The 26351-nt window shown below is 34.8% G+C and overlaps 1 protein-coding gene across 13 annotated transcripts in view; it reads right to left on the reverse strand.

Annotated features, from left to right (window-relative positions):
* Nucleotides 1-26351, reverse strand: part of C7H11orf65 (chromosome 7 C11orf65 homolog) — an 84862-nt gene that overhangs the window by 24211 nt on the left and 34300 nt on the right. For 4 of the 13 annotated variants that reach the window (XM_001499508.5, XM_070273586.1, XM_070273587.1 and 1 more), the window contains 4 exons: nucleotides 17900-17992; nucleotides 5250-5303; nucleotides 4918-5118; nucleotides 3282-3412 (listed from right to left, as the gene is read on the reverse strand). In XM_001499508.5, the coding sequence (XP_001499558.3) occupies nucleotides 3282-3412; nucleotides 4918-5118; nucleotides 5250-5303; nucleotides 17900-17992 (479 nt within the window). Of the gene's footprint in view, nucleotides 1-3281; nucleotides 3413-4917; nucleotides 5119-5249; nucleotides 5304-9210; nucleotides 9329-17899; nucleotides 17993-18581; nucleotides 18633-19313; nucleotides 19457-26351 lie in introns of those variants that run through there. The other 9 variants (XM_070273593.1, XM_070273591.1, XM_070273589.1 and 6 more) reach the window with 5 other exon arrangements.

A 26351-nucleotide genomic window follows, 5' to 3' on the forward strand; every position in this document is an offset into this window, starting at 1 on the left:
TTTTTTGTTTGGTTTTTGAGTGAGCTTTGGTTTATGTCTTTCAACAAATTTTCTATTTCACCTAATTTTTCAAATGTATAGGCATTATGATATATATCTATCTTATCTGTAGGATCTGTAGTGATATCTTTGTTTTCATTTCTGATGCTTCTGATTTGCATGTGTTCTTTGTAAATTTATTTAGAGACTTATAAATTGTATTGTTCTTTTCAAAGGAAACAAGTTTTGAGATCATTGATTTTCTCTGATGGGTTTCTGTTTGTAATGGCCTTGATTTCTGCTATCTTTATTATTTCCTTCCTTCTATTGCTTTGCTCTTCTTTTACTGGTTCTTATGTTGGAAGCTTAGATCATTGATTTGAGATCTTTTTTAATAAAAGCATTTAATGCTATAAATTTCCCTGTAAGTACTGCTTTATCTGCATCCTCAACATTTGATATGCTGTATTTTCATTTTCATTAAATCAAAAATATTTTCAAATATCCCTTGCGACTTCTTTGACTCATGGGTTATTTAGAGGTATGCTATTTAGTATCCAAATATTTGGACGTTTTCCAGAAATTTTTCTATTATTAATTCTATTCTGTTTTAAATTTATTTTTAATTCTGTTGTGATCACAGAACTTCCTTTGTATGATTTTAATTTTTTTAAATTTGTGGATGTTTGTTTTATGGCCCAGAATACAGTGTATCTTGGTGAATGTTTCATGTGCACTTGAAGAGAATGTGTTATCTGTTGTTGGGTGCAGTGCTCTGTAAATGCTAATTATGTCAAGTTGGTTGATACTGTTGCTCAAGTCTTCCATATATTTATTAATTATTGTCCACTTGTTATATCAATTACTAACAAAAGGTTTTGGAAATCTCTGATTATAATTTTGGATTTGTCTATTTCTCCTCTCAGTATTATAACTTTTTGTTTCACGTATTTTGATACTCTGTTATTACATAAACAATCATTTAAGATTGTTATGTCCTCTTGATGAATTTACCCCTTATTATTTTAAGTGATCCCTTTTATCTCTGGAAATATACTTTGCTCTGAAATCTACTTTGATATTAATGTAGTCACTCTTTGTTTTGATTACTGTTAGCATGATTCTTTCCATGCTTTTACGTTTTTTTTAAACATTTGTTGTTGTTGTTGTTGTTGTTGAGGAGGATTCACCCTGAGATAACATCTGTGCCAGTCTTCCTCTGTTTTGTATGTGGGTCACTGCCACAGCATGGATGACAAGTGGTGTAGGTCTGCACCTGAGATCCAAGCCCATGAACCCAGGCTGCCAAAGTGGAGTGCTCCAAGCTTAACCACTATGCCATGGGGCTGGCTCCCATGCTTTTACTTTTAATCTATTTGTGCTTTCCCTTTAAAGTTAGTTCTTGTAGACACCATACAGTTGGGTCTTGCCTTCTTATCCAGTCTATCAATCTCTGCCTTTATTTGGGGTGATTAGACCATTTACATTGGATATGATTATTGGTATGGTTGATTTTAATCTACATAATGCTATTTGTTTTCTATTTGTCCTGTCTTTCCTTGTTTACTTTCCTCTTTTTCAGCCTTCTCTTAGATTGATTGTTTTTATGATTCTATTTTATCTCCATTATCAGTTTATTAGGTTTACAGTTTTGTTATGTTTATTGTTGATATTATGGTTGTTTGGGGATTTTTAGTACACATCTTTAACTATCATGGCCTACCTTTAAGCAATATTTCACGTGTTGTATAAGGACCTTCCAGCAGTATACTTCCATTTCATCTCTCTCAACCTTTGTGATATTATTATCATACATCTTACTTCTGCACCATTATAACTTTATAAATGCCACGACACACTGTCATTGTTTCTGCTTTAAATAGTAGATCACCTTAAAAAAAATTTTTTTGAGCTTTATTCAGTAATTGAATCATATGTGTTGATATTATATTATTAATTATTTTTGGAATTATTTACTTGTAATGTCAGAAAAAAATAGGCAATTATATTTTGTTTGAAATGAAGATTTTCAACATAAGAGAAAAAGAGTACAATTGTGGAATCAAGAATTTAAGTAGAACTTTATTGGCAATATCAATATTAACTCATTCCTTTAGAATAAAACATTTGAATACCTAGCTTTTTAAAAATCGTGGTAAAAAACATGTAACATAAAATTTACCAGGGCCAGCCCTGTGGCCAAATGGTTAAGTTCATGTGCTCTGCTTCGGTGGCCCAGGGTTTCGCAGGTTCGGATCATGCGGACATGGCACCACTCATCAGGCCACAATGAGGTGGCATTCCATGTGCCACAACTAGAGGGACCCACAACTAAAATATACAACTATGTACTGGGGGGATTTGGGGAGAAAAAGCAGGGAAAAAAAATTTTACCATCTTAACTATTTTTAAATGTACAGTTTAGTAGTTACTTAATTACCTCTTGAAGATATTTAAATAGTAAGAAGAAACATCCTTTATATTTACTTATAATAGTCCATTTTCGGTGTTCTTCATTCCTTGTATGGATCCAGATTTTTACATAGAATCATTTTTCTTCTGCCTGAGGAATTTCTTTAACATTTCTTGTAGTCCATTCATGATGAGAGAACTTAGCTTTCGTTTGTCTGAAAAGTTTTTCATTCATCTTCATTTTTAAAAGATATTTTTGGTGGATCTGTTGCTATTAATTTTCCTTTTCATATGAGATCTATTTTCCTGTTTCTTTATATCCCTGGTAATTGATTACTATATAGTATACATTGTGAATTTTATATGATTTTAGGTACTGGAGTTTTTTATATTCCTTTAAATATTTTGGGGCTTTTTTCTGGTATGCAGTCAAGTAAACCTGGAAACAATTCGATTTTTTCAGACTTGCTTTTAACATTCGTTAGATAGGTCCAGAATAACTTTTAGTGTAATCCACATAGGTCAGTCTCTTAGGGCAGAAAGAAGGGTTGAGAAGGGTATAGAATGGGTCCAAAGGGCCAAATGAAAGTTATCTGATATATAAGAGTATATGCTTATTTTCATATCTGATGTTCCAATAGATTGTAATTTCCTCAGGGTCAAAGACAACATGTCTTTTCCCAGTAATATCCTGGAGACTAACAGTTTTGGCACATAGTAGGCACTTATGTTTTCTTGTTTGCTTTCTCAGTATTTTAAAAAATATAACTGTAATCTTACATTTTCTTTTTAAAATAACATGTAGTTATTTTATTAATGATAGCAATTTTTTTAAAAAACTTAAAATACTGGATACTTCATTAGTAAGTCTAAGAATTTCATCAACTTACATTTGCCTCATCCACTCTATTTTTCTAATTTTTCTTTTCTTTTCCATATCTTGCCTTCTCTTCAATTTAGAGAAATGGAATTCACTTTCTTTTTCATCTCCCATCATTACATGTTCAGTAGACATCCAAAACTATTGAGAAATGAAAAATGAATACACAAAATGTTGAAATACTGATTGTGAAGTTGTCTGGCTATAGACAGGAACTTTTGTGTGTTCAGTAGGAATATGACACGATAGAAATAGAGGAGAGGACAGACCCTTTTAAGGCATTTCTAATTAAGTTATGGGTGAGTAGTGATGGGTGACCTTCAGAGGCACACACCACAGGAAGACTGATAAAGTACTAGTGTACTGAGATACTTAATAAGTATTCTTAATAATGTATAACGAATGAATTATGAATGAATTATTAATAATGAATGAATAATAAATGAAGAAATTAACGGACATATTCTAAGAGTGTTTTAAGAACAGACTTGACCTACTCTTGACTTTTGAAGACTCTAATCCTCAAGGAGTATAGGTACCCTCCAAGAACATGGAATTCTCACCATTATGCCCCAAGAGTTCATGCTTTCCCCTGTATGACATTTTATCCTACCTGGTTGCCTATTTTCCTGCTTCCAATTCATTCCTCCTCCCCCACCACATACACATTAAATAACAAGGAGGAGAGTTTGCTATCCCCCACAACACTCTGTATTTGCCCCAATTAAAGCACATATTTATTGCACTGTACTGAAATATCCTGTTTACTTGACTGTCTCCCTAATTAAAAGGCAAACTACTTGAGAGGAAGGACTCTTGCTATTTACCACTGTATCCCTAGCATATAGTACAGTGCCTGACACATGGTTGATATGCAATAAAGTTTGCTGAATGAATGAATGAATGAATTCACACCTTGATCATTTTCACCTTTCATATTTAGTATATTCAACAGCCCACAATCTACAATCTGTATACCAGAGATGGAGGATTTGAAGGAAGACACTTGAGGTCTATAAACAGACATCTAGGGCTATAGAATGAGATCATGTTAACCTATAAAGTATAACTTACAAATATGCTTAGGCAGAAATTATCTCCACAAAAAGGAGATTAATGGACACCAATGGGTGTCCATAGAAAAGTCCCCAAATCACATATATGCATTAGAACTATGTATGTTTAAAAATAATTCTGTCAATTCATATGAGTACATGTTAAATTCCCCAACACCATGAAAATCCAAATGATTTCCCATTAGTCTTTGCTGTTACCAGCTCTATATAAAAGAAAATATCTTATTATTCTCAAGACCTCCCACCTCTAGTCCAAGGATTAATGTAGAGTCAACAACAGCTTCAAATTTGCTTTGTTATAAAGATGGTAAATTGCTGATACTAGAGAGCATCTAAAGACGGCCTAGATCAAAGCTGATTACTAAAAGTAGAAGCAAATATAAGGAAAAAAAGACATATTGCTGTATCCTGAAGTATAATTAGTAACCCCAGAGTAGTTAACTTAAGCAATTATCAGCCAAATTGCTAAGATTTATTATTTATAAACGTTTTTTAAAATTAATTTTCAAAAAGACAAGTGGGTTTCTAAATATATAAAATTCAAAATTAGCAATATTTGTCTTTTCTTACTCTATCAGAAACAGGTCTCCAGCCATTGTTCTCTGTACGACGATACCAGCCACTTTGATCCTCTTCCTGAGGATTATTGCTTTTAATATGAGATGTATGTTTTACTGGAAGTTTTGTGTAATCTCTGGGGCTATTAGCACATAGATCTTCAATATGTCTGTGAGTGAAAATTTTATAATATATTTCAGGTGGAAATTTAACCTGTAGATGGAAAAGTTCAAAAGACATTTGTAATCTAATTATAAAAATGGTTTACATTTAAAAAAATATATCTTTTAAATTACATATAAATATGGCTTAAAACTAATAAATAAGAATTCATCCATACTTACACCACCTAGCCTGAATCGTACATGAATGCCAGCAGCAGCATCTAGAAGCTCTGCCTATAAAAAATATATATTACTAAATATATATTACTCTTCAACATTCTGTATATATCAGCTCACTAATTCTCACTGTATCACGTTAAAACAGTTGCTGAATATTGGTTTTTTATGAAATAGGTCAAGAGAATAAATCTCAAATAATTTTAAATTAGAAAATATTTTAAGATTTAATTTCTTATGGACATTCAATAAGTAAAATATCTTACATGATAACTGGAAAAACGATACCAAACTATGTTTCCTTTCTATGCAATATATTATAAAAGCCAAGTGATTTGTTAGTCATAAAGCAAAAGTTTAAATAAATCCTCAAAGAATGACATACATATTAAACTCTATCTTACAGGTAAATTCAGAGAAAAAAATTGTGACTGGTCAATCTGAATTTGACACCTGATGACCTTTCCTAACTAGCTTTTATTAATCAAAAATCCATGTTTAAATGTTGTAGGAATTGTATATAATTGGTCTTCTAAATTTTAGTGCCCTGCATCAAATAGAAAGTAGAGAAAAAATTGTTGGTCCTCTATCAGAAGACAGTTCAACTTTGTCTCCTGATGATAAGAAAATATATTTTATCCTAAATTGTTCAGTTGATAAAACCTGAAGGACAACATTAGTTTTGCACAATTTTCTTCTGAATAAAAATAATATATATACTATATATAAATTATACATACAAAATATATATAGTATATATACATATATATACACACATACATACATATATAGGGTCATAGTTCAAATATAAAAATTTTTTATAACAGGATCTCAAACAATATATTTATAAAATTCATTATAAATATATACTTTATATATAATATATACTTTATATATATAAAATTCATAAACTCTATATACTTTTTTCCCACTAAAATAGACAAATATTAAGTGTATAGCTCCATGAATTTTTACCCTTCCTCTTTTAGTCAGTTCGGGTGAGGGGCTGATCACATCAATCCAGTCAGAAGATTGAGCTGGGTCAAATGTGGATTGCAGTTTTAGTAATCCATACCTGGTTTGTCCGCTTCTAGTTTTTCCCTGTTTCTCAAATGTGGTCCTGACAGGTCTCTATCTCCTTAACCATGAAAGACTGTGGGAGATTCAGTTACACTCTTTGGAAGATTTGAGCTTAATTCTTTATCCTCCTACCACCTGCAGACTCAAATGGGGGTAGGGGGTAGGCTGTGTGTTTGAGGCAGGTCCCTTTCCTCTACAATGACTTTGTCTCCTAAGCTCAGGAGAGATTATGGGAGATTTCATTTACTAGAACAATATTATTTAAAGTGGACTTAGTTGTAAATGTTCACTGAAAACTCTAGGGCAACCAAAAAAGAAAAAAGAAGTATAATTGATATTATAAGAAAGAGGAAAGAACGGAAAGAAAATGTAATCATATAAAATGCTCAATTAAAACCAGAGAAGGCAGAAAAAGAGTACAAGACAAAAAAAGAAACAAAGAATAAGGGTAACAAATAGGAAATGGTAACAAATATGGTAGATATCAATCAAACTATATCAATAATCACTTTAAATGTCAATGGTCTAAATATACTAATTAAAAGGCAGAGATTGTCAGAGTGGATTAAAAAATAAGACCTGGCTATTATGTCATCTACAAAAAACCTACTTTGAATATAAAGACACATAGGTTAAAAGCAAAGGAATGAAAAAAGATATAACATATTAACTAACACTAATCAAATGAAAATGAAAAAAGATATAGCATATTACCTAATGCTAATCAAATGAAAATTGAGCAGCTATATTAACTTCAGACAAAGCTGAATTCAGAGCAAGGAAAATTATCAAGGAAAAAAAGAAGACTTACGTGATGATAAAGTGGTCAATTCCCTAAGAAGACATAATAATCCCTAATATGTATATATCTAACAACAGAGCATCAAAATATGTAAGGTAAAAACTTATAGACCTGCAAGGAGAACTAGATGAATCCATTATTATAGTTAGAAACATCAACACCCCTCTATCAGGAATTGACAGATTCAACAGACAGAAAACCAATAAAGCCATAATTAAACTGAACAGCTTCATCAATCAACTCGATCTAATTAACATTTATAGAACACTTCATCCAACAATAGCAGAATGTACAGTCTTGTCCTACTTACACTGAACATTTACCAAGATAGAACATGTGCTGGGCAATAAAATACACCTTAACAAATGCAAAGGGATAGAAATCATACAAAGTATAGTCTCAGACCCCAATGGAATTAAAATAGAAATCAGTTACAGAAGGATAGTTGGAAAGCACCAAAACCTGGAAATTAAACAACACATTTCTAAATAACAAATGGGTCAAATAAGAAGTCTCAAGAGAAATTTAAAAATATTTTTAACTAAACAAAAATGAAAATACAACTTATCAAAATTTGTGAGATGCAGCAAAAATAGTGCTTAGAGGAAAATTTATAGCATTGAATGCATATATTAGAAAGATATGAAATCAATAATCTAAGCTTTCACCTTAAGAAACTAGGAAAAGAAAAACAAATTAAATCCAAAGTAAGCAGAAGAAAAGAAATAATAAAACATTAGAACAGAACTCACAGAAATTGAAAACAGGAAATTAAAAGGGAAAAATCAAAGAAAGCAAAAGCTGGTTGTCTGAAAAGATCAATAAAATCAAGAAGCTTTCTGGCTAGGCTAACTGAGAAAAAAAGAGAGAAGACACAAATGACTAATATCAGAAATGAAAGAGGTGCCATTACTACTGATTCCATGGACACTAAAAGGAAAATAAACAAATATTACGAAGAACTCTATGCCCACAAATTTGATAACCTATATGAAATGGATCAACTCCTTGAAAGCTACAACTTGCCAAAACTCACACAAGTTAAAACAGACAATCTGAATAGGCCAATATCTATTAAGGAAATTGAATCCATAATTAACCTTTCAAACCAGAAAGAGCCAGGCCCATATGAGTTCACTGGGGAATTCTACCAAACATTAAAGGAAGAAATTACACTAATTCAATCTCTTCCAGGAAAGAAAAGCAAAGGGAATACTTCCTAACACATTCTGTGATGTCAGCAGTACCCTAATAACAAAACCAGACAGAGACATTACAAGAAAGGAAAACTACAGACCAATATCTCTTAGGCACATGACGCAAAAATTCTCAACAAAATATTAGCAAATCAAATCCAACAAAAAAATTAAAAGGATTATGCACCATGACCAAGTGGGATTCATTCCAGGTAGGCAAGGCCACTATCACATTACATCAATAGGCTAAAGAAGAAAAATCATATGATCACATCAACAGATACAGAAAAAGCATTTAACAAAATCCAACATCCATTCACGATAAAAAACTTTGGCATATTAGGAATAGAGGGGAACTTTCTCAGCTTGATAAAGAACATCTACAATAAACCTACAGCTAACATCATTCTTATTGGTGAGAAGCGAGATGCTTTCTTGCTAAGATCAGGAACAAGGCAAAGATGGCACTTCACCATTCCTATTCAACATCATATTGGAAATCCTAGCTAATACAACGAGAAAAGAAAAGAAAGGGTATAAAAATTGAGAAGGAAAAAAACCTGTCTTTGTTCAGACAACATGATAGTCTATATGAAATATCCCAACCAATCAACAAAAAGACTCCTGGAACTAATAAGCAATTATAAAAACATTGGAGGATACAATGTTAACATACAAAAGTCAATTGCTTTCGTATATACCAGCAATGAAAAATTAGAGTTTGAAATTAAAAATACAATGCCTTTTACTTAGCCCTCCCCCCCAAAATTGAAATAATTAGGTATAAATCTAACAAAATATGTAAAAATCTACATGAGGAAAAGTACAACACTGTGATGAAAGAAATAAAAGCAGATCTAAATAAAAGGAGAGATATTTTATGTACCTGGGCAGGAAGACTCAATGCTGTCACGATGTCCATTCTTCCCAACTTGATCTTTAGATTCAATGCAATCCCAATGAAAATTCCTGCAACTTATTTTGTGGATATGGACAAATCAATTCTAAATTTTATATGGAAAGGCAAAAGACATAATATAACCAATACAGTATTGAAGGAGAAGAACAAACTTGGTGGATTGACACTACCCAACTTCAAGACTTATTATTAAGCTACAATAATTAAGACAGTGTGATATTGGTGAAAGAATAGATAAATAGATCAATGGAACAGAAGAGAGAGCCTGGAAATAACCCCACATAAATATAGGCAACTTATCTGTGACAAAGGATCAAAGGCAATTCAATGGAGAAGGCATAGTCTTCAACAAATAGCGTTGGAACAACTGGACATCCACAGGCAAAATTCTTAAAAAGATGAATCTAGACACAGACCTTACATTTTTTACAAAAATTAACTGAAAATTGATAATGGACCTAAATGCAAAATGCAAAACTATAGAACTCCTAGAAGATGACATAGGAGGAAATCTAGGTGACTTTGGGTTTGATGATGACTTTTTAGATACAATGCCAAAAGCATGAACCATGAAAGAAAAATATGATAATATAGATTTCATTAAAATTAATGCTCTGCAAAGGACACAGCTAAGAGAATGAAAAGAGAAGCCTCAGATGGAAAATATCTTTGCAAAACACATATCTGATAGAAGACTAGACTAGTATCCAAAAAGTACGAGGAACTCCTAAAACTCAACAATAAGAAGATGAAAACCTCAATTAAAAAATGGGCAAAGGATCTGAAAAGACACCTCACCAAAGAAGAAATACAGATGGCCAATTAGCATACAAAAAAATGCTCAAAATTATATGTCATTAGGGAATTATAGATTAAAACAATGAGACGCCTCTACACACAGCAAGGATGGGGAACAACAGGAACTCTTGTTCATTGCTGGTGGGAATGCAAAATAGTACAGCTACTTTGGAAGACAGCTTGGCAGTTTCTTACAAAACTAACATACTCTTACCATATGATCCAGCAATAGAGAATTTAAAAGTACAACAGCAAAAGAATATAACTCAGAAGGGGGTAAAAGGATATAAGTGCATTGTCTGGGAAGAGATTAAAATGCCAGTCTTTATATGATTTTCATAAGTCAAATATATAAGTTGCAATCTCTTGTATAAGCATAAAAGAATGAAAATAAGAGGGAGAAATGTAACAATAAAAAATAATCAGTCCAAAAGAAGGCAAGAAAGGATTTTAAAAAAATAGAACATTTGAGACATATAGACAGTAAAGAATAAAAGAGTATATTTAAATATCAAAATATTAGTAATTATATTAAATGTGAATGGAGTAAATGTTCCCAAAAAAGACAAAGAGTATACTACTGGATAAAAAATGTTAACTAACAATACACTGCCTACGAAAGACAGAGCTAAAATACAGAGATTCAGAATGTTGAAAGTAAAATAACAGAAAAGGTGTAGCATGCAAATGATAATGAAAAATAGTTGGTGTGGCTACATTAATATCAGAGACTTTAGACCTTAAAGCAAAGAGTATTGCTAGAGATAAAGGGAGATACTTCATAATGATAAAAGGATCAATTCGCAAGAAAGATATAACACTCCTAAATTGGTATTCAGTTAATAGCATGGTCTCAAAACATATAAATTACCAGGAAAATAGACAAATCTTCAATCATAGTGAAAGATTTTAATACACCTCTCTCAGTAACGGATAGTATAACTAGGGCAAAAATAATCAGTAAGGATATAGAAGATGTGATCAACATAATTGACAAATTTGACCTAACTGCATGAATACAACACTGTGCTCCTCAACAACTGCAAAATATGTGTTCTTTTCAAGTACAGATAAAAATGGACAAAAACTGACAACTAACAGGATTGAAATCACAGTGCAGTTAAGATAAAGGTTGATAACAAAAAGATAACGATAATCCCCAAGTGTTTGGAAATGTAAAAGTACAATTCTAAATAACCAGAAGAAATCAAAATAGAATTTTAAAGTATTTTGAATTGAATTTGATGATGAAAATGACATATCAAAACTTGTACACTGCAGCTAAAACCATGCATAGATAAAAATTTGTAGCCTTACATGCATATATCAGAAGAGGCTGAAAACCAACAAATTCAGCACCCATTTCAAAAAGTTAGAAAAATAACAGTAAATACAATTCAAAGAAAATATAAAGAAGGAAATAATAAACAGCAGAAAATGAAGAAGTAGGAAATGAATGAACAATAGAAAGGTACAACAAAGCTGAAAGTTGATTCTTTGAAAAGATTAATAAAAGTGAGAAATCCCCAGGGCCAGCTCCGTGGCCGAGTGGTTAAGTTCGTGCACTCTGCTGCAGCGGCCCAGGGTTCGCATCCTGGGCGCGGACATGGCACCGCTCATCAGGCCACGTTGAGGTGGCATCCCATATCCCACAACTAGAAGGACCTGCAACTAAGATATACAACTGTGTACAGGGGGTGTTTGGGGGAAATAAAGCAGAAAAAAAAAAAAAAAAAGACTGGCAACAGTTGTTAGCCCATGTGCCAATCTTTAAAAAAAAATAAATAAATAAAAAAGAAACTCCAATGAGACTGGTCATCACACCCATATTTATTGCAGTGTTAGTCACAATAGCCAAAATATGGAAACAACCTAAGTGCCCATCAATGGATGAATGGATAAAGAAGATGTGGTGTGTATACACACACACACACACACAATGGAATATTATTCAGCCATGAGAAAAGACACCCTGCCATTAGCGACAACATGGATGGACCTGGAGCACATGCTAAGTGAGATAAGTCAGACAGAGAAAGACAAGTACTGTATGATATCACTTATATGTGGAATCTACAAAAAGCTAAACTCATAAAAAAAGAGAGTAAAGGGGCTGGCCCCGTGGCCGAGTGGTTAAGTTCACGCGCTCCGCTGCAGGCGGCCCAGTGTTTCGTTAGTTTGAATCCTGGGCGCGGACATGGCACTGCTCATCAAACCATGCTGAGGCAGCGTCCCACATGCCACAACTAGAAGGATCCACAACAAAGAATATACAACCATGTACTGGGGGGCTTTGGGGAGAAAAAGGAAAAAAACTAAAATAAAATCTTTAAAAAAGAGAGTAAAATGGTGGTTATCAGGGGATGGGAGGTAGGAGGATAAGACAGATGTTCTTTAAGGGTACAAACGTGCGATAAGTAAATAAGCCCTAGAGATCTAATGCACAGTATAGAGAATATAGACAACAATACTGTATTATAATCAACAAACCTGATGAGAGATGATAAATAAATAACAAGCAACAGGATATACTGGAGTATATGAGGAAGGCGTTTGGTGTAAAACTAATTCGGCATAAACTTGTTTTTCCAAAAGGGCCCAATGTGGTCATTGAGCATGCACCGTATATCTGCTTTAAGTATTTACTATGTCCCAAAGAACAGAACAATGCCCTTAAAGATAAAGATGTAACTTCCCCTACATCAGCATTTCCTCAAGGATAAGCATCTCTCCCTAAACTAAGGATTGATTGCTGACCTGTTGGGCTCACCTTGTGACTACCCAACTTGAGACCACTGACCTGCTGTGTTCACCAAACTGCTGTGCTGGCAAAGCAATCTTGTGACTATTGTAAAAGAGACATTCCAATCATGTGTGATACATGCTCTTTGACAATATATAACCACTCTGTACACCCCCACTTCTTTGGAGTGCTCCCTTCCTTTGTGAAAGGACTCTCCGGGGCTATATGGTCCTCAGGACAGGCTCATAATAAACTCGCCCAAATTTTGATTTATACATTGGTTATGGATTATTTGCATCAACAGAGACTAGAACTTAATTATTTCAACCACTAAAAAGAAAGAATTATATAACGTAATAGAGGTGCTAATTATTGCTACAATGGCAATCATATTACAATATGTAAATGTATCAAATTAACATGTTGTACACCTTAAATTTACACAATGTTGTATGTCAAATATATTTCAATAAAAAATAAGAAATAAGAAACAGAAGACAGAAATAACCAATATCAAGAATGAAATAAAGAGAAACTATTACAGATTCTAAGACATTAGAAGAATCATAAGAGGATATTATGAATCATTTTATGCAAATAAACTTGAAAATTTAGATGAAATGCACAACTTCCTAGGAAAATACAACTAATCAAAACTAGCACAAGAAAAAGTACAAAATATGAATAGACCTATAACTATAAACTGAATTTATAATTTAAAGTCTTCCCACAAAGAAAACCTCTGGTACAGATGGCTTCACTGGCAAATCCTTCCAAACATCTAAGGAAGGAATAACATTCAATGTTTAAAAAAAAAAAAGAAAAGAAACAGAGAAGGAACATTTCCCAACCTGTTTTAGGATGCCAGCTAAATCTAATAGAGATAGTATGAGAATGTACATGTTCTGCATGAACAAAGTGCAAAAATTTAAGCAAAATATTAGCAAACTAAATTTAGTGATATTTAAAAAGGATAAGACATTATGAGTAAAATGTGTGTATTCCAGGAATGCTAAGTAGGTTTAACAGTCAGATAAAAGAAAAATAATTATCTCAAAGTAGGAAAATGTTTCATAAAATTTAATCTCCATTCTTGGACTGAAAGGAAAAAACAAAACTCTTAGCTCCATAAGAAGAGAAGGGAACTTTCTTAGATAAAAGTTTTCTAGTATGACACCCACAGCACACCTCCTACTTGATGAACTATTGAGCCCTTTCCCTTTGAAAGCAGGAATGAGACAGTGGTTACACTTCTATTCACCAATTTACTGAAGGCTCTAGTTAGTGCAGAAGGGCAAGAAAAAGAAAGAAAATGTATAGTGCTTGGAAAGGAAAAAATAAAACTCATTATTTGAGGATGGCATGCTTGTTTATGTAGAAAATCCAGAAGAATCTATGTACAAATTATTAGAATTAATAAATAAGGATAGCAAAGTTTCTGGGAACAAAGCTAATAAACAAAAATTGATTATCTTCCTCTACGCTAGCAACAAAAATTGGAAAATAAAATTTTTCTAATTACCATGTATAGAAGCACGAAAAGTAGGTATAAATCTAACAAAAGATGTGCAAGCACAGGAAACTATGAAGCACTGTTGGGAGAAATTACAGAAGAGCTAAATAATGTTGCAGGGTGGGGTTTCTAAAGAAGGGGTGATGTGAAGTTCAGGTGCCACATGTTTATTAGGGATCAACACCTCTGAAAGGAAGGGGAAAGAAGAGTTTGAACTACAATGCAGGCCCCACAAAGCCTGAGCCAATCTTGCAGGGAGCTCTAGAGTGAATACTGCCCAACAGAGTTGTTCCACCCCAGACTGGTCTTTGTATCCCCCTCCCCTCTCCCACCCCCACACTCACTGCTTGGTCACTGGGTGTGGACTGCCCTAGGGTGAGGCAGTTCTCCCCAAGCAGGGCAGAAACCAAAGATGCTCACAGCCGGAGTCTGTCTGCTGACTGCACTCCTTGCGACTGGGAAGTAAGTCCACTTGTGAAGAGGAATCTGGGCAACATATCTCCATGCTTCCCACAAATGTTCATGGATTGGAAGTCTCAATATTGTTAAGATGTCAGTTTTCCTCAAATTGATGTAAATATTCAATACAATCGCAATCAAAATCCCAATAGATTTTTTTAACTTGTGGTAAAATACACACCATATAAATTTGCCATTAGTGGCATTTAGTAAATTCACAGCATTGTATAGCCTATCTTTTCAGGACATTTTCATCACTCCAAAAGGAAACCCCATATCCATTAAGCAGTCACTCCCCATTCCCTCTCCCCCTTCCCCACTCCCTGGCAATTGTTAATCTGCTTTCTATCTGGTTTTCTTTCTTAACATATATTCTTTATTTGTTCACACACCTCCATGTATCTTCGTCTTCCCAGGCTTCTGGGTCTGCCCGTCCTTGCCCTGTCTGCCATCCCTTGCCTCAGGCGGCTGGGAGCCGGCCGGCTCCGGGACTGCACAGAGGAGTGAGACAAAGGCAAGCTTCTGCGCAGGGCCCTCAAGGAAGGGCCAGATATGCAAGAATACATCGCCACAAATCTTTGAGAACAAGGCCTGTATTTGATCTCCAGCCCCAGAAAGCCACACTAGGACTGTGCACCTTTGTCCTCACAACTGCCATCAAGCTGGGGAGGGGGGCATGTTAGGTGGGTAAGCAAAAAGACAGCAATGCTTCCTCACCAAAATTTAGCAGCCTCTTTCCTCATTAAGCACTCTCCTGGTTGCCCTAAGTTTTTTTAAAGTAGATTCCAGAATTCCAATAAAGTTGATTCTGACAGTTATTCTTAGAGCTCCCTACTCCACTATTTTCCATGATGGTGGATATTTTGTGTGCGTGTAACTTGACAAGTTAATTCTAAAATTTACATGGAAATACAAAGCATCCAAGAATAGCCTGGAAGTGTCTTCTTGAAAAAGAATTATAAGATGGGAGTTCTCTGCTATGTAACAGACTTGTTATAAAGCTATAGTAATACAAAAATAGACCAATGGAACAGAATAGGGAACTCAGAAACAGATTCATACATATATGGTCACTTGATTTATGATAAAAGTGGCACTGCAGAGCAATGGAGAAAGGACCACCTTTTTAATAGTGTTTAATCATTTGGATATCTATATGGAAGAAGATGAAAGTGACCGCTAGCTACACATACACAAAAAATCAATCGCAGATGGATCGCAGATCTAAGTATGAAAAGCAAATCAATAAAGTTTACATAACGTAAGAATATATTTTCATGATCTCGGGGTTGGGAAAATTTATCAAAAAGCACTAACCATACAGAACAAGATTGATAAATTGGACTATATTAAAAGTAAGAACTCTGTTCATCAAAAGACAGCCTTGTTTCAAAATATTAACCTAGGGGTTGGGGAAAGTAGGTGGAGGTGCAGATGACTGACCATGAACTGCTAATTGTTGAAGCTGGGTGATGGGTACATGGTGGTTTATTACTTTATTCTTCCTACTTTTGTAAATGTTTGATGTTTCTCATAATAAAAAGTTCAATGAAAAGACTCTATTAAAAGAGGGACAAGTCAAATCATAGAGTAAAAAACAGTATGTCTAACACAGATAACTGACAAAGGGCTTTTGTAAAGAATATGTAAGGAACTGCTTAAAACCAATAAGAATAAGAGAGACAATATACACATAAAAGACATTAAATAAAGAATGTCAGGAGCTCAGCTGATCTGAGAGACAGAGAGAGCTGAGCTGTCAGTAGTCAGAGTAACCAAACAGGGAAACATGCAAAAAGGGAAAGAAAGCTTTTAAATACCTACTGTGATGGTATAAGCAAGAGTTAAAGTTAAGACTGGAGGAAGCAACAACTCCACCTGTTCCATTTTCTGCCACAAAACTGCACACGGGTGGAGATTGAGGTGGATCAGCACAGACGTGGGTGTCCTCTCACTGCTGAGGGAGTCTGGAACAAAAGGCTCAGGCAGCTTTATGGACTGTGAGGTGAGTATTTGTGTTGGGTGGTGGATGGGGAGGAACTGAGGGAGGAAGGTCAAAGCAGACTGAGTCAGAGGAGGGAAAGCATCTTCAAGGTTTCCTGCTAAAGAGCTCTCAGCAGAGGCGCCTGAAGACCTCTGCCCAAGGCCTCAGACAAAGAGAGCTAGGAATGAAAGCACTGGGGCTGGAAATGTAAATTTGCCAAAGGGCAGCACTGGCCAGGGGCCTGAATCCTTCACTGTAACACCCTTCAGAGGCTGTAGCACATTGGCTGCGCGCCAAGTCTGGTGCAAGGAGGGGCAGATTTCCCCTGTGAGGCCTGTGAGGTAAAGCCTGCGGTCAGGCCTGAAAGAGCACAGAGAAGTTTAACCAGGACCCAAACTTCTCAAAAAGATGCTCAACTTTATTAGTAATCAGGGAAATGCAAATTAAAAAACTGACAATATTGTGTTGATAAGGATGCAGAGCACAAGGAATTCTGAAAGATTGCTGATGGTGAAGTAAATTAGTACAGTAATGGAAAATATCCTGTCACCCAGCATTTCCATTTCTAGATGGAGCTGAAAGCAAAAGAAATTCATGCACATGTGTACCAGGAGACACGAATAAGAATATTCTCAGAAATAGTCTTTATAATAGTCTCAAACTGGAAAAAATCCAAATGTCAATTAACTGTAGAATGAATAAACAGCAGTATATTCATAAAATGGAATAGTCATAATTTTTAATAAAATGAATGAAATTTAGCTACACAAACATAATGTTGAATGAACAAAGCCAGATACAAAAGAGTCCTATAGGATTCTGTTTATATATAGTTTAAAAACAGAAAACTGAAGTACAATGCTAGTATTCAAAATAATGGTTACTTTTTCAAAGAAGGGAGTTGGCAGTGATTTGAAGAACACCTGAAGGCAGCGGACTGAAGTATGAAAACATTGATCTGGTTGATGGTTACACAGGCGTTTGCTTATGATGATTCACTGAGCTATCCATCTATGTTTTATGAACTTTTCTACATGGATGTAATCTTCAATTAAAAAGTTTTAAAAAAGAAACAAATACAAGCACATTGAATTTATAAAGTAGCCATACATTTTTAAGGGGGGAGAAAAGATGCTGTATCAATAAATAATGTCCTTACCTCTTTAGGATTAATGTATCTCATTATGTGACGTGGCTCCCCTTGTCTTCTTATATTAATCAGACTTTTAAAGTGTTGGAATACAGCAACATTCTAAAAGTTCAAACATAAGATTTTGTGGTCAAAACTGGATTTTCTACCTCTAATTAGCTTTTTTTCTAATTAGGGCAAAATGAGTAAAAACCATAAAATAGATTTTATATATGTAAACTAGATTTTAGAAATATTATCTGGGCCAGCCCCGTGCCGAGTGGTTAATTCACGCTCTCCACTTCGGCAGCCCAGGGTTTTACCAGTTCGGATCCTGGGCACAGACATGGCACAGCTCATCAAGCCATGCTGACGTGGCGTCCCATATGGCACAGCCAGAAGGACCTACATCTAGAATATACAACTACGTACTGGCGGGCTTTGAGGAGAAGAAGAAGAAAAAGAAAGAAAGAAAGAAAGAAATATTACCCACTCAGGGTTTGCTCTGACTAGCCAGGCAATACTGGTATTATTCTCACAAGAGTTTTACCCTTAAATTTGTAATTGTATCACTAGCAGCTATAAATAAACTATCCAGAACTTTGGTTGGGTCACTTCTGTATACTCCAGAGTAATCTAGGAGAAAGACAAAATACAGTAGTTAAGAACACTGAGTATGGCATAATATCTGGGTTCCACTGTTAGTACTTACTAGCTGGGTGACCTTTGACAAGTTGCTTAACCTCTCTGCTCAGTTTCTCATCTGAAAAATGGGAATGATAGTAGCTATCTCATACAGCTGTGGTGAGGAATAAATAAGTTAATATTTGTAAAGTACCCAGAACAACTTCTGGCACCAGAAATCACTCCATAAATATTATGTATTATTATCAATACAGAATCATCCTCGTTCCTGTAGTAATTCCACTGATTTACAAACTCTATCTACTTGTCATGTTAGCACAAATTTAGTCAAACAACTCCAAACAATTCTTCTATCTTGGAAAACGATTTCATTCATAACCCTCTCCTCATATCCTATTCCCTTAAAAAACCCTTAAGAACCCTTGGTGAACTTCTCCCCTGCCTCCAGTTTGCTTATGTTAAATTAAATCAAATAAATCCAAACCAAAGTAATCCATAGCACCAGTGTGATAATTTGAAGCCCCACTGCAATTGCCTGTGGAAAATGGTGCGGTTCACATCAAAACAAATAATATTCTTTCTGAAAGGAAGATAAAATTTCCCCTAAGTAAAACCCCAAACTGAATATGCAGAAAAATTTATGATGGTTTAAAATCTGAATGATATCTTCTAAATATGTAGATTACTGTATCAGTTATCTAATGATGCATAACAAACCACCCCAAAACTTAGTGGCTTAAAGCAACAGCAACTTCCTGTCGGTTGACAGGGAACTTCTGCTGGTCTTGCTTCAACTCACATAAGTGGCTGTAGCCAGCTGCCAGATCCGCTGGAGCTGGGTGATTTATTACGGCCTCACACACATATCCAGGCTTCAGCTTGGTTTGTTGGAACATCGGGGATGGGTGGGCTTCTCTCCACACAGACTTTCAGTTTGAGTTTCTTCACAGCATGGAGATTTCAGAGTACCAAAGAGAGAGAGAAAGTAGAAATTGCAAGGCTTCTTAAGGCTTTGTCTTGGAAGTCACACAGCATTACTTATCCGCATTCTGTTGGTCAAACTCAAGACCTAGCAGGCTGCAGGAGGTCAAGTGAAAAGTGGGACCCATTGGAAGTTCCATATATACCACGGCCTCACTCAGGGGTGGGCCTGAAGGACAGGGATGAAGAGAAATCCTTCCTGGAGACAGAATCTCGAGCAGCATACCTGGTTGTGCATTGTGCCTGGAAGGAAAGGTGGCCAAAGGTACAAATCTACAGAGGGGAAGTGACTGATGTCTTGGCTAGATGATCAAGGATATGGAAAGACCATGGTTAGAAAATTGGTGACAAGAAGGTCTAGGGAAGAGGTCAGACCCCTCCAAATGGGGACCAAGTATGAAGACATTTGTGTTTCATGTGAATGCTCACCAAAGAGCAATCTCAGCAGAGAGGAATCTTAATAATCAGGTGGGCAAAATGACTTGTTCTTCGTAGTCAGTCAGCCTTTTTCCCCAGTCACTGCTCTCCTTGCCCAAAGGGCTCATGAACAAAGTGACCAGGGCAGCAGGAATGGAGGCTTTTCATGGGTTCAGCAACATGGGTTTCTACTCACCAGACCTGGCTACTGTCATTACTGAATGCCTACTTTGCCAAAGTAGGACCAACACTGAGTCCCTGATATGGCATCATTCCTTGGGGGCATTAGCCAGCTTCCTTGTGGCACACTTATTAGTTGGAACACTTCCACGGGCCACACTTTATTCTCACTGGAATTGAGACTTTCCCCTCTGTGCACGATGGTTCCACAAAACCACCATCTCTGCACTTTCAAAATGCTTTATTCACTGTCACAGTATTCCGCATAGCATTGCTTATGATCAGAGAACTTGCTTCACAGCAAATGTAGAACATAGATGGGCCCATACTCATGAAATTCACTGATATTACCTTGTTCCCCTTCAACCTAAAGTAACTGGCCTGACAGAACGGTGGAATGGCATTTTGGGAACTTAGTTACAGTTAGAATTCCAGGGATAAGACTTTTCAGACTAGGATGATGTCCTCCATGTAACAGTATATACTCTGAACAACCAACATATGATGTCATTTCTCCTACAGCCAGCATTTATGAGTCTGAGAATCAAGGGGTGGAAATAGAAGTGGTTCCCTCCCAGTATTACCTCTAGTGATAAACTAGTGAAAATTTTGCTTTCTGTTCTTATACCTTTGGGCTCTGTGGATATAAAAGTCTTAGCACCCATGGAAATGCTTCCACCAAGGTACACACCAATAGTTCCATTAAAATGGAAGCAGATACCAACACATGGCCATCTGGGGTTCCTCATGTCACTGAACTAACACACCAAAAAAAAAGGGGAGGAGGTCTGTATAAGTGGAAAAAGCATCCGTATAAGTGAAAGAGGGAGGCAGAAGAGTCAGTGTCAGAGTGATGCGATGTGAGACAGACTCAATAGCTATCTCTTGGAAATGGCTTTGAAGTTGGAAGAAGGCCATGAGCCAAGGAATGTGGGCAGCCTCTAGAGGCTGGAAAAGGCAAGAAAATAAATTGTTCCCTAAAGCCTCTAGGGAGAACACAGCCCTACTGACACCTTGATTTTAGCTCTATGAGATCATTTCAGACTTTTGGTCTCCAGAAGTGTAAGATGATAAATTTTTGTTATTTAAAGCTATTAAGTTTGTGGTAATTTTTATAGCAGCAATAGGAAATAAATCTAAACGCTTAACTTTACATCTAATATTTAAATTACAAGATATCATAGGTAGAGTATGACTAAGCAGGAAACGGAATAAAAAATGATCCAAAGATGGATAACGCTACTTTTGGGAAGAGGGTTAACAGGTTTTGGCCTATGTGAGGGATAGTTGTATCATGTTAGGTGGAAGCATAATTTTAACATTAACTTTATTTGGAAGTTAAATATGGTTATAAGAGGAGTGTATGGATGCCAGGGTGACAAAGGGTAGACTCAGCTAGATTATTCTATTGTCAACTTGATCAAGCAGGAAAATGACACATAGGCATATCACGGTTAAACTGCTAAAAACCAAAGACAAAAAGGCAATTTAAAAGAAGCCATAGAATAAAAAACACATTACTTTCAGGATAGAAAGAGTAAAACTTGATTCTTGACTTTTGAAGAGAAACTATGGAAGCCAGAATAGAATGGAATTCAGCTTGAAGGTGCTAAGGAGGAAAAAACCCCTCAAAAACATGGTAACCTTGATTTCTATGCATGGTGATAATATTCTTTGAAAATAAAAGTGAAATAAAGATATTTTCAGACAAATAAAACAAAGAATTTTTTACAGAAGTTCTTCTCTGTAAGAACTACTACAGGGAATTCCTCAAGTTGTAGGAAAGTAATACCATTTATGGTATTCTTTAGAAGCACAGAACTGCAGGAAGAGATGAAGGGACCTGGAAAGGGTAAACATCTGGAGAAGTAAAAATAAATACTGAAATTAAAGAAGACATAAATAAACGGAAAGACATGCCATGTGCCTGGATTGGAAGACTTAAAATTGTTAAGATGACAATATTACCCAAAGCTATTTACAGAATCAGTGCAATCCCTGCTAAAATTTCAATGGCATTTTCTGAAGAACTAGAACAGCCACTTCTAAAATTCATGTGGAATCTCAAGGGACCCCCAAATAGCTAAAGCAATCTTGAAAAAGAAGAACAAAATTGGAAGACTAACACTTCCTGATTTCAGAACTTAGTATGAAGCTGCAGTAATCAAAAGTTTGGTACTGGCATAAGGACAGACACATAAACCAATGCAACAGAATAGAGAGCCCAAAAATATACTCTCACATATATGATCGATTGATTTTAACAAGGGTGCCAAGATCATTAACGGAGAAAGGATAGTCTTTTCAACAAATGGAGCTGGAAAAACTGGATATCCACATGAAAAAGAATGAAATTGGGCCCCTACCTTATACTGTATAGAGAAATTAACTCAAAATGGATCAAAGACCTAAAGACAAGAACTAAAACCATAAAATTTTTAGAAGAAAATATAGGGGAAAAGCTTCATGATACTGGATTTGGTAATGATTTCTTGGACATGATACAAAAAGCACAAGCAACAAAAGAAGAAAAAAGGATAAGTTGGACTATGTCAAAGTTAAAAACTTTTGTGCATCAAAGGACAATGTCAAAAGAGTGAAAAAGCAATCCACAGAATGGAAGAAAATATTTGCCAAACAGATATCTGTAAGGGACTAATATCCAAATTACATAAATAACTCCTACATCTCAACAACAAAAGACAATTCAGTTAAAAAATGGCAAAGGTCTTAAATATACGTTTCTCCAAAGTGATTTACAAATGGTCAATAGCACACAAAAAGATGCTCAATATCAATAGTCATTAAGGAAATAAAAACATGAGATACAACTCCACATCCATTAAGATGGATATCAACAAAACAACAGAAAATAAATGTTGGCAAAAGTCTGGAGAAATTGGAAACCTTGTGCATTGCTGATAGGAATGTAAAATGGTGCTGCCACAGTGAAAAGCAGTTTGGTGCTTCCTCCAAAAAGTTAAAGATAGAATTACAATGATCCAGCAATTTCACTTCTAGATATGTACCCAAAAGAACTGAAAGGGACTCAAATAGATACTTGTACAACAGTTTTCACATCAGTATTACAACAGCCAAAAGATGGAAACAACCCAAATGTCCACTAACAGAGAAATGGATAAACAAAATGTGGTATTTACAATATAATGGAATATTATTCAGCCTTAAAAGGAATGGAATTCTGACATTTGTTGTAAATTGGATGAACTTTGAAAACATTATGCTAAACGAAATAAGCCAGACACAAAAAGACAAATCTACATATATGAAGTACCCAGAATAGACAAATTCATAAAGACAGAAAGTAGAATAGAGGTTACCATGGTCTGGGCAGCAGGGGAGGATGGGGAGTTATTATTTTTGGGTATAGGAGGTTCTGTTTGGGATGATGAAAAAGTTCTAGAAATGGATAGTGGTGATGGCTGCATAACATTATGAATGTACTTAATGTTCACTGAATTGTACAGCTAAAAGTGGTTAAATGGTAAATTTTATGATATATGTATTTTACTACAACAAAAAAATGAATGCTGACTGTTTAAAACAAGAAAAATAATGTCTTCTGGTATGTAAAACAAAATTGTAAGTGAAATATCTGACAATAATAGCACAAAATGAAAAGATGATAAAGGGAGTTAACCTGTAATGATATTCTTGCATTGTTCTGGAAAAGGTAAATGTACTAACTTAAGGTTGACACTAATTAGTCAAGGATACATATTGTAAACTCTAGGTTACTCCATCAAAAGGATATGTATCTGCTCTAGAACTCTATTACGGTGTAGCAAACCACCCCAAAACTTAGTAGTGTAAAACAAAAACCAATTTATTAGTGCCACAATTATGGGTTAAGAATTCTGGTATGGCATAGCAGGGAAGTCTCACTTAATGACTAAGGCTTCAGTTGAGATGACTTGAACAGCTGAGAATGGCTGGGATGGCTCAACTGGGGCTTTTATGGCAGGGACTTCAGTTCTAGCTGTCAGCCATGTTTCTTGGTTTTTTCCATGTTACATCTGCCGGAGATGGAATATCAAAGATGGCTTTTTCATTTATACATCTGATAAGTGGGATAGAATAGCTGATAGAACTGGGGATGGCCAATCATCAATCTCTTTAGGTGGCCTCTCCCTTATGCTAGCTTAGTATGGCAGTTTCAGGGTAGTTGTAACCTGTGGCTAGCTTCACCAAGAATGAGCATGTCTAGACCTAGAGGTCTCAGAATGTCATGTTCTATTTCACTGGTTTTAGCTGTAAAGCAAGCCACTAAAATAGCCTAAATTAAAGGATAAAGATTGCCACTCACCTCTCAATAGGTGGAGTAGCAAATACTTTATGGCCATCTTCAATCAACCAAAATAACTAAAAGGCTAATACAGAAGAAAATGACGGTATATTAAATTTTTTTTCATTAATAAAAAGAAAGGCAAAAACAAAAAAAAAGAAAAATACAGGAAGAATAGATCAGTAAGTAGAAAACAAACAGCAAATATGGTAGATTTAAACCCAACTAATACAGTAATTATAATAAATAGAAAGAGTCTAAACAAGCTAATTAAAAGCAAAGATGATTCAGGATTAAGCAAAATTAGACCCATCTATTTATTGTTTACAAGAGATACACTTTAAATACAAGGACAGAAAAAGTTTGAAAGTAAAATAATAGGAAAAGATATAGGAGATTGTAAACAACTTTAGGCCAATAAATTTGACAATTTAAACAAAAAGGACAGGTTCCTTGAAAAGTAACATCAAAATGGGCACAAGAAGAAACACAGATCTGAATAGTCCTGTATCATTAGAGAAACGGAACCCCTAATTAAAAATCTTTCCACAAAGAAAACTCCTAGCCCACAATGATTTGCTAATGTATTTTTCCAAACATTTATAGGAGAAATAATACCAGTCACACAAACTCTTCTGGATAATGAAAAAGAAGGAATATTTCCCAATTCCTTTTATGAGGCCAGCATAATCCTGATATCAAAGGCTGGTGAGGACATTACAAAAAAGAAAAGTTATATTCATAAACAAATAGGAAAAAATCCTAAACAAAAGTTTAGCAAATCAAATCCAGGATATATCAAAAGGGTAACACATCAGGGTGAAGTGGAGTTTATCCTAGGAATGCAAGGTTGGTTTAATATTTGAATATCAAACAATGTAATTTACCACATAAAAAGAATGAAGAAGAAAGACCATGTGATCATATAGTAGATGCAGCAAAAGCACTTGATAAAATTCAATACCAGAGTTTTCACAACAACAATAACAAGAACAAAAATCTTAGCAAATCAGCAATAAAGTTAAATTCCTCAAACTGGTGATAAATTTCTACAAAAAACTATAGGTAAAAACTTATGGTGGAATATTACATGCCTTCTCTCTGTGTTCAGGAAAAAGTCAAGAATGTCCTTAATTACCAACTTATTTTCAACATTGTGCTGGAGAGTCTAGTCAGTGCAATAAACCAAGAAAAACAAATAAAAGGTATAAAGTTTGCAAAGGAATAATAAAAGTTATTATCCAAAGATAACAGCATTAAGTAGAATATCCAAAGGAAACTATAAAAAAGCAATTATAAATAATAAATGGATATTAGGTCAACATAAAAAACAAATTATATTTCTATAAGCTAGAAATGAACTAGAAAATAAAATTAAAAAATAATGCCACTTACATTAGCATCAAAAAAAGTTAAATACCTAGAAATCAAATGAAAGATGTATAAAACTTCTATAGGACAAACTATAAAACATTGTGGAGAGAAATTAAAGAAGATCTAAATAAATGAAGACATACATCATGTTCATGAAAACTCAGTATAATAAGATGTCAGTTCTCCCCTAAATTGATCTATTGATTCAATGCAATTCCAATTATAATCTCAACAAAAACTTTGCAAAAATTGATTGATTCTAATATTTATATGGAAATGCAAAAGCCACAGAATAGCTATGATAATCATTAAGAAGAACAAAGTTGGAGGACTGTACTACCATATATCCACACTTAGCATAAAGCTACAGTTATTAACACAGTATGATGGTGGCCCAAATAGAGACAAAAAGACCAATACAACCTAAGAGAGACTATAGAAACACCTCACGTTTATGATTACATGATTTAAACAGAGGCATCACTGCAATTTATTGTGGAAAGGATGGTATTTTCAATAAAGATACTTGATCATTTGGTTATTGACAAAGAAAAAAATGAACTTTGTCCATACTGCTCA

The sequence above is a fragment of the Equus caballus genome, chromosome 7, assembly GCF_041296265.1.
Source record: "Equus caballus isolate H_3958 breed thoroughbred chromosome 7, TB-T2T, whole genome shotgun sequence".
NCBI lineage: Eukaryota > Metazoa > Chordata > Mammalia > Perissodactyla > Equidae > Equus > Equus caballus.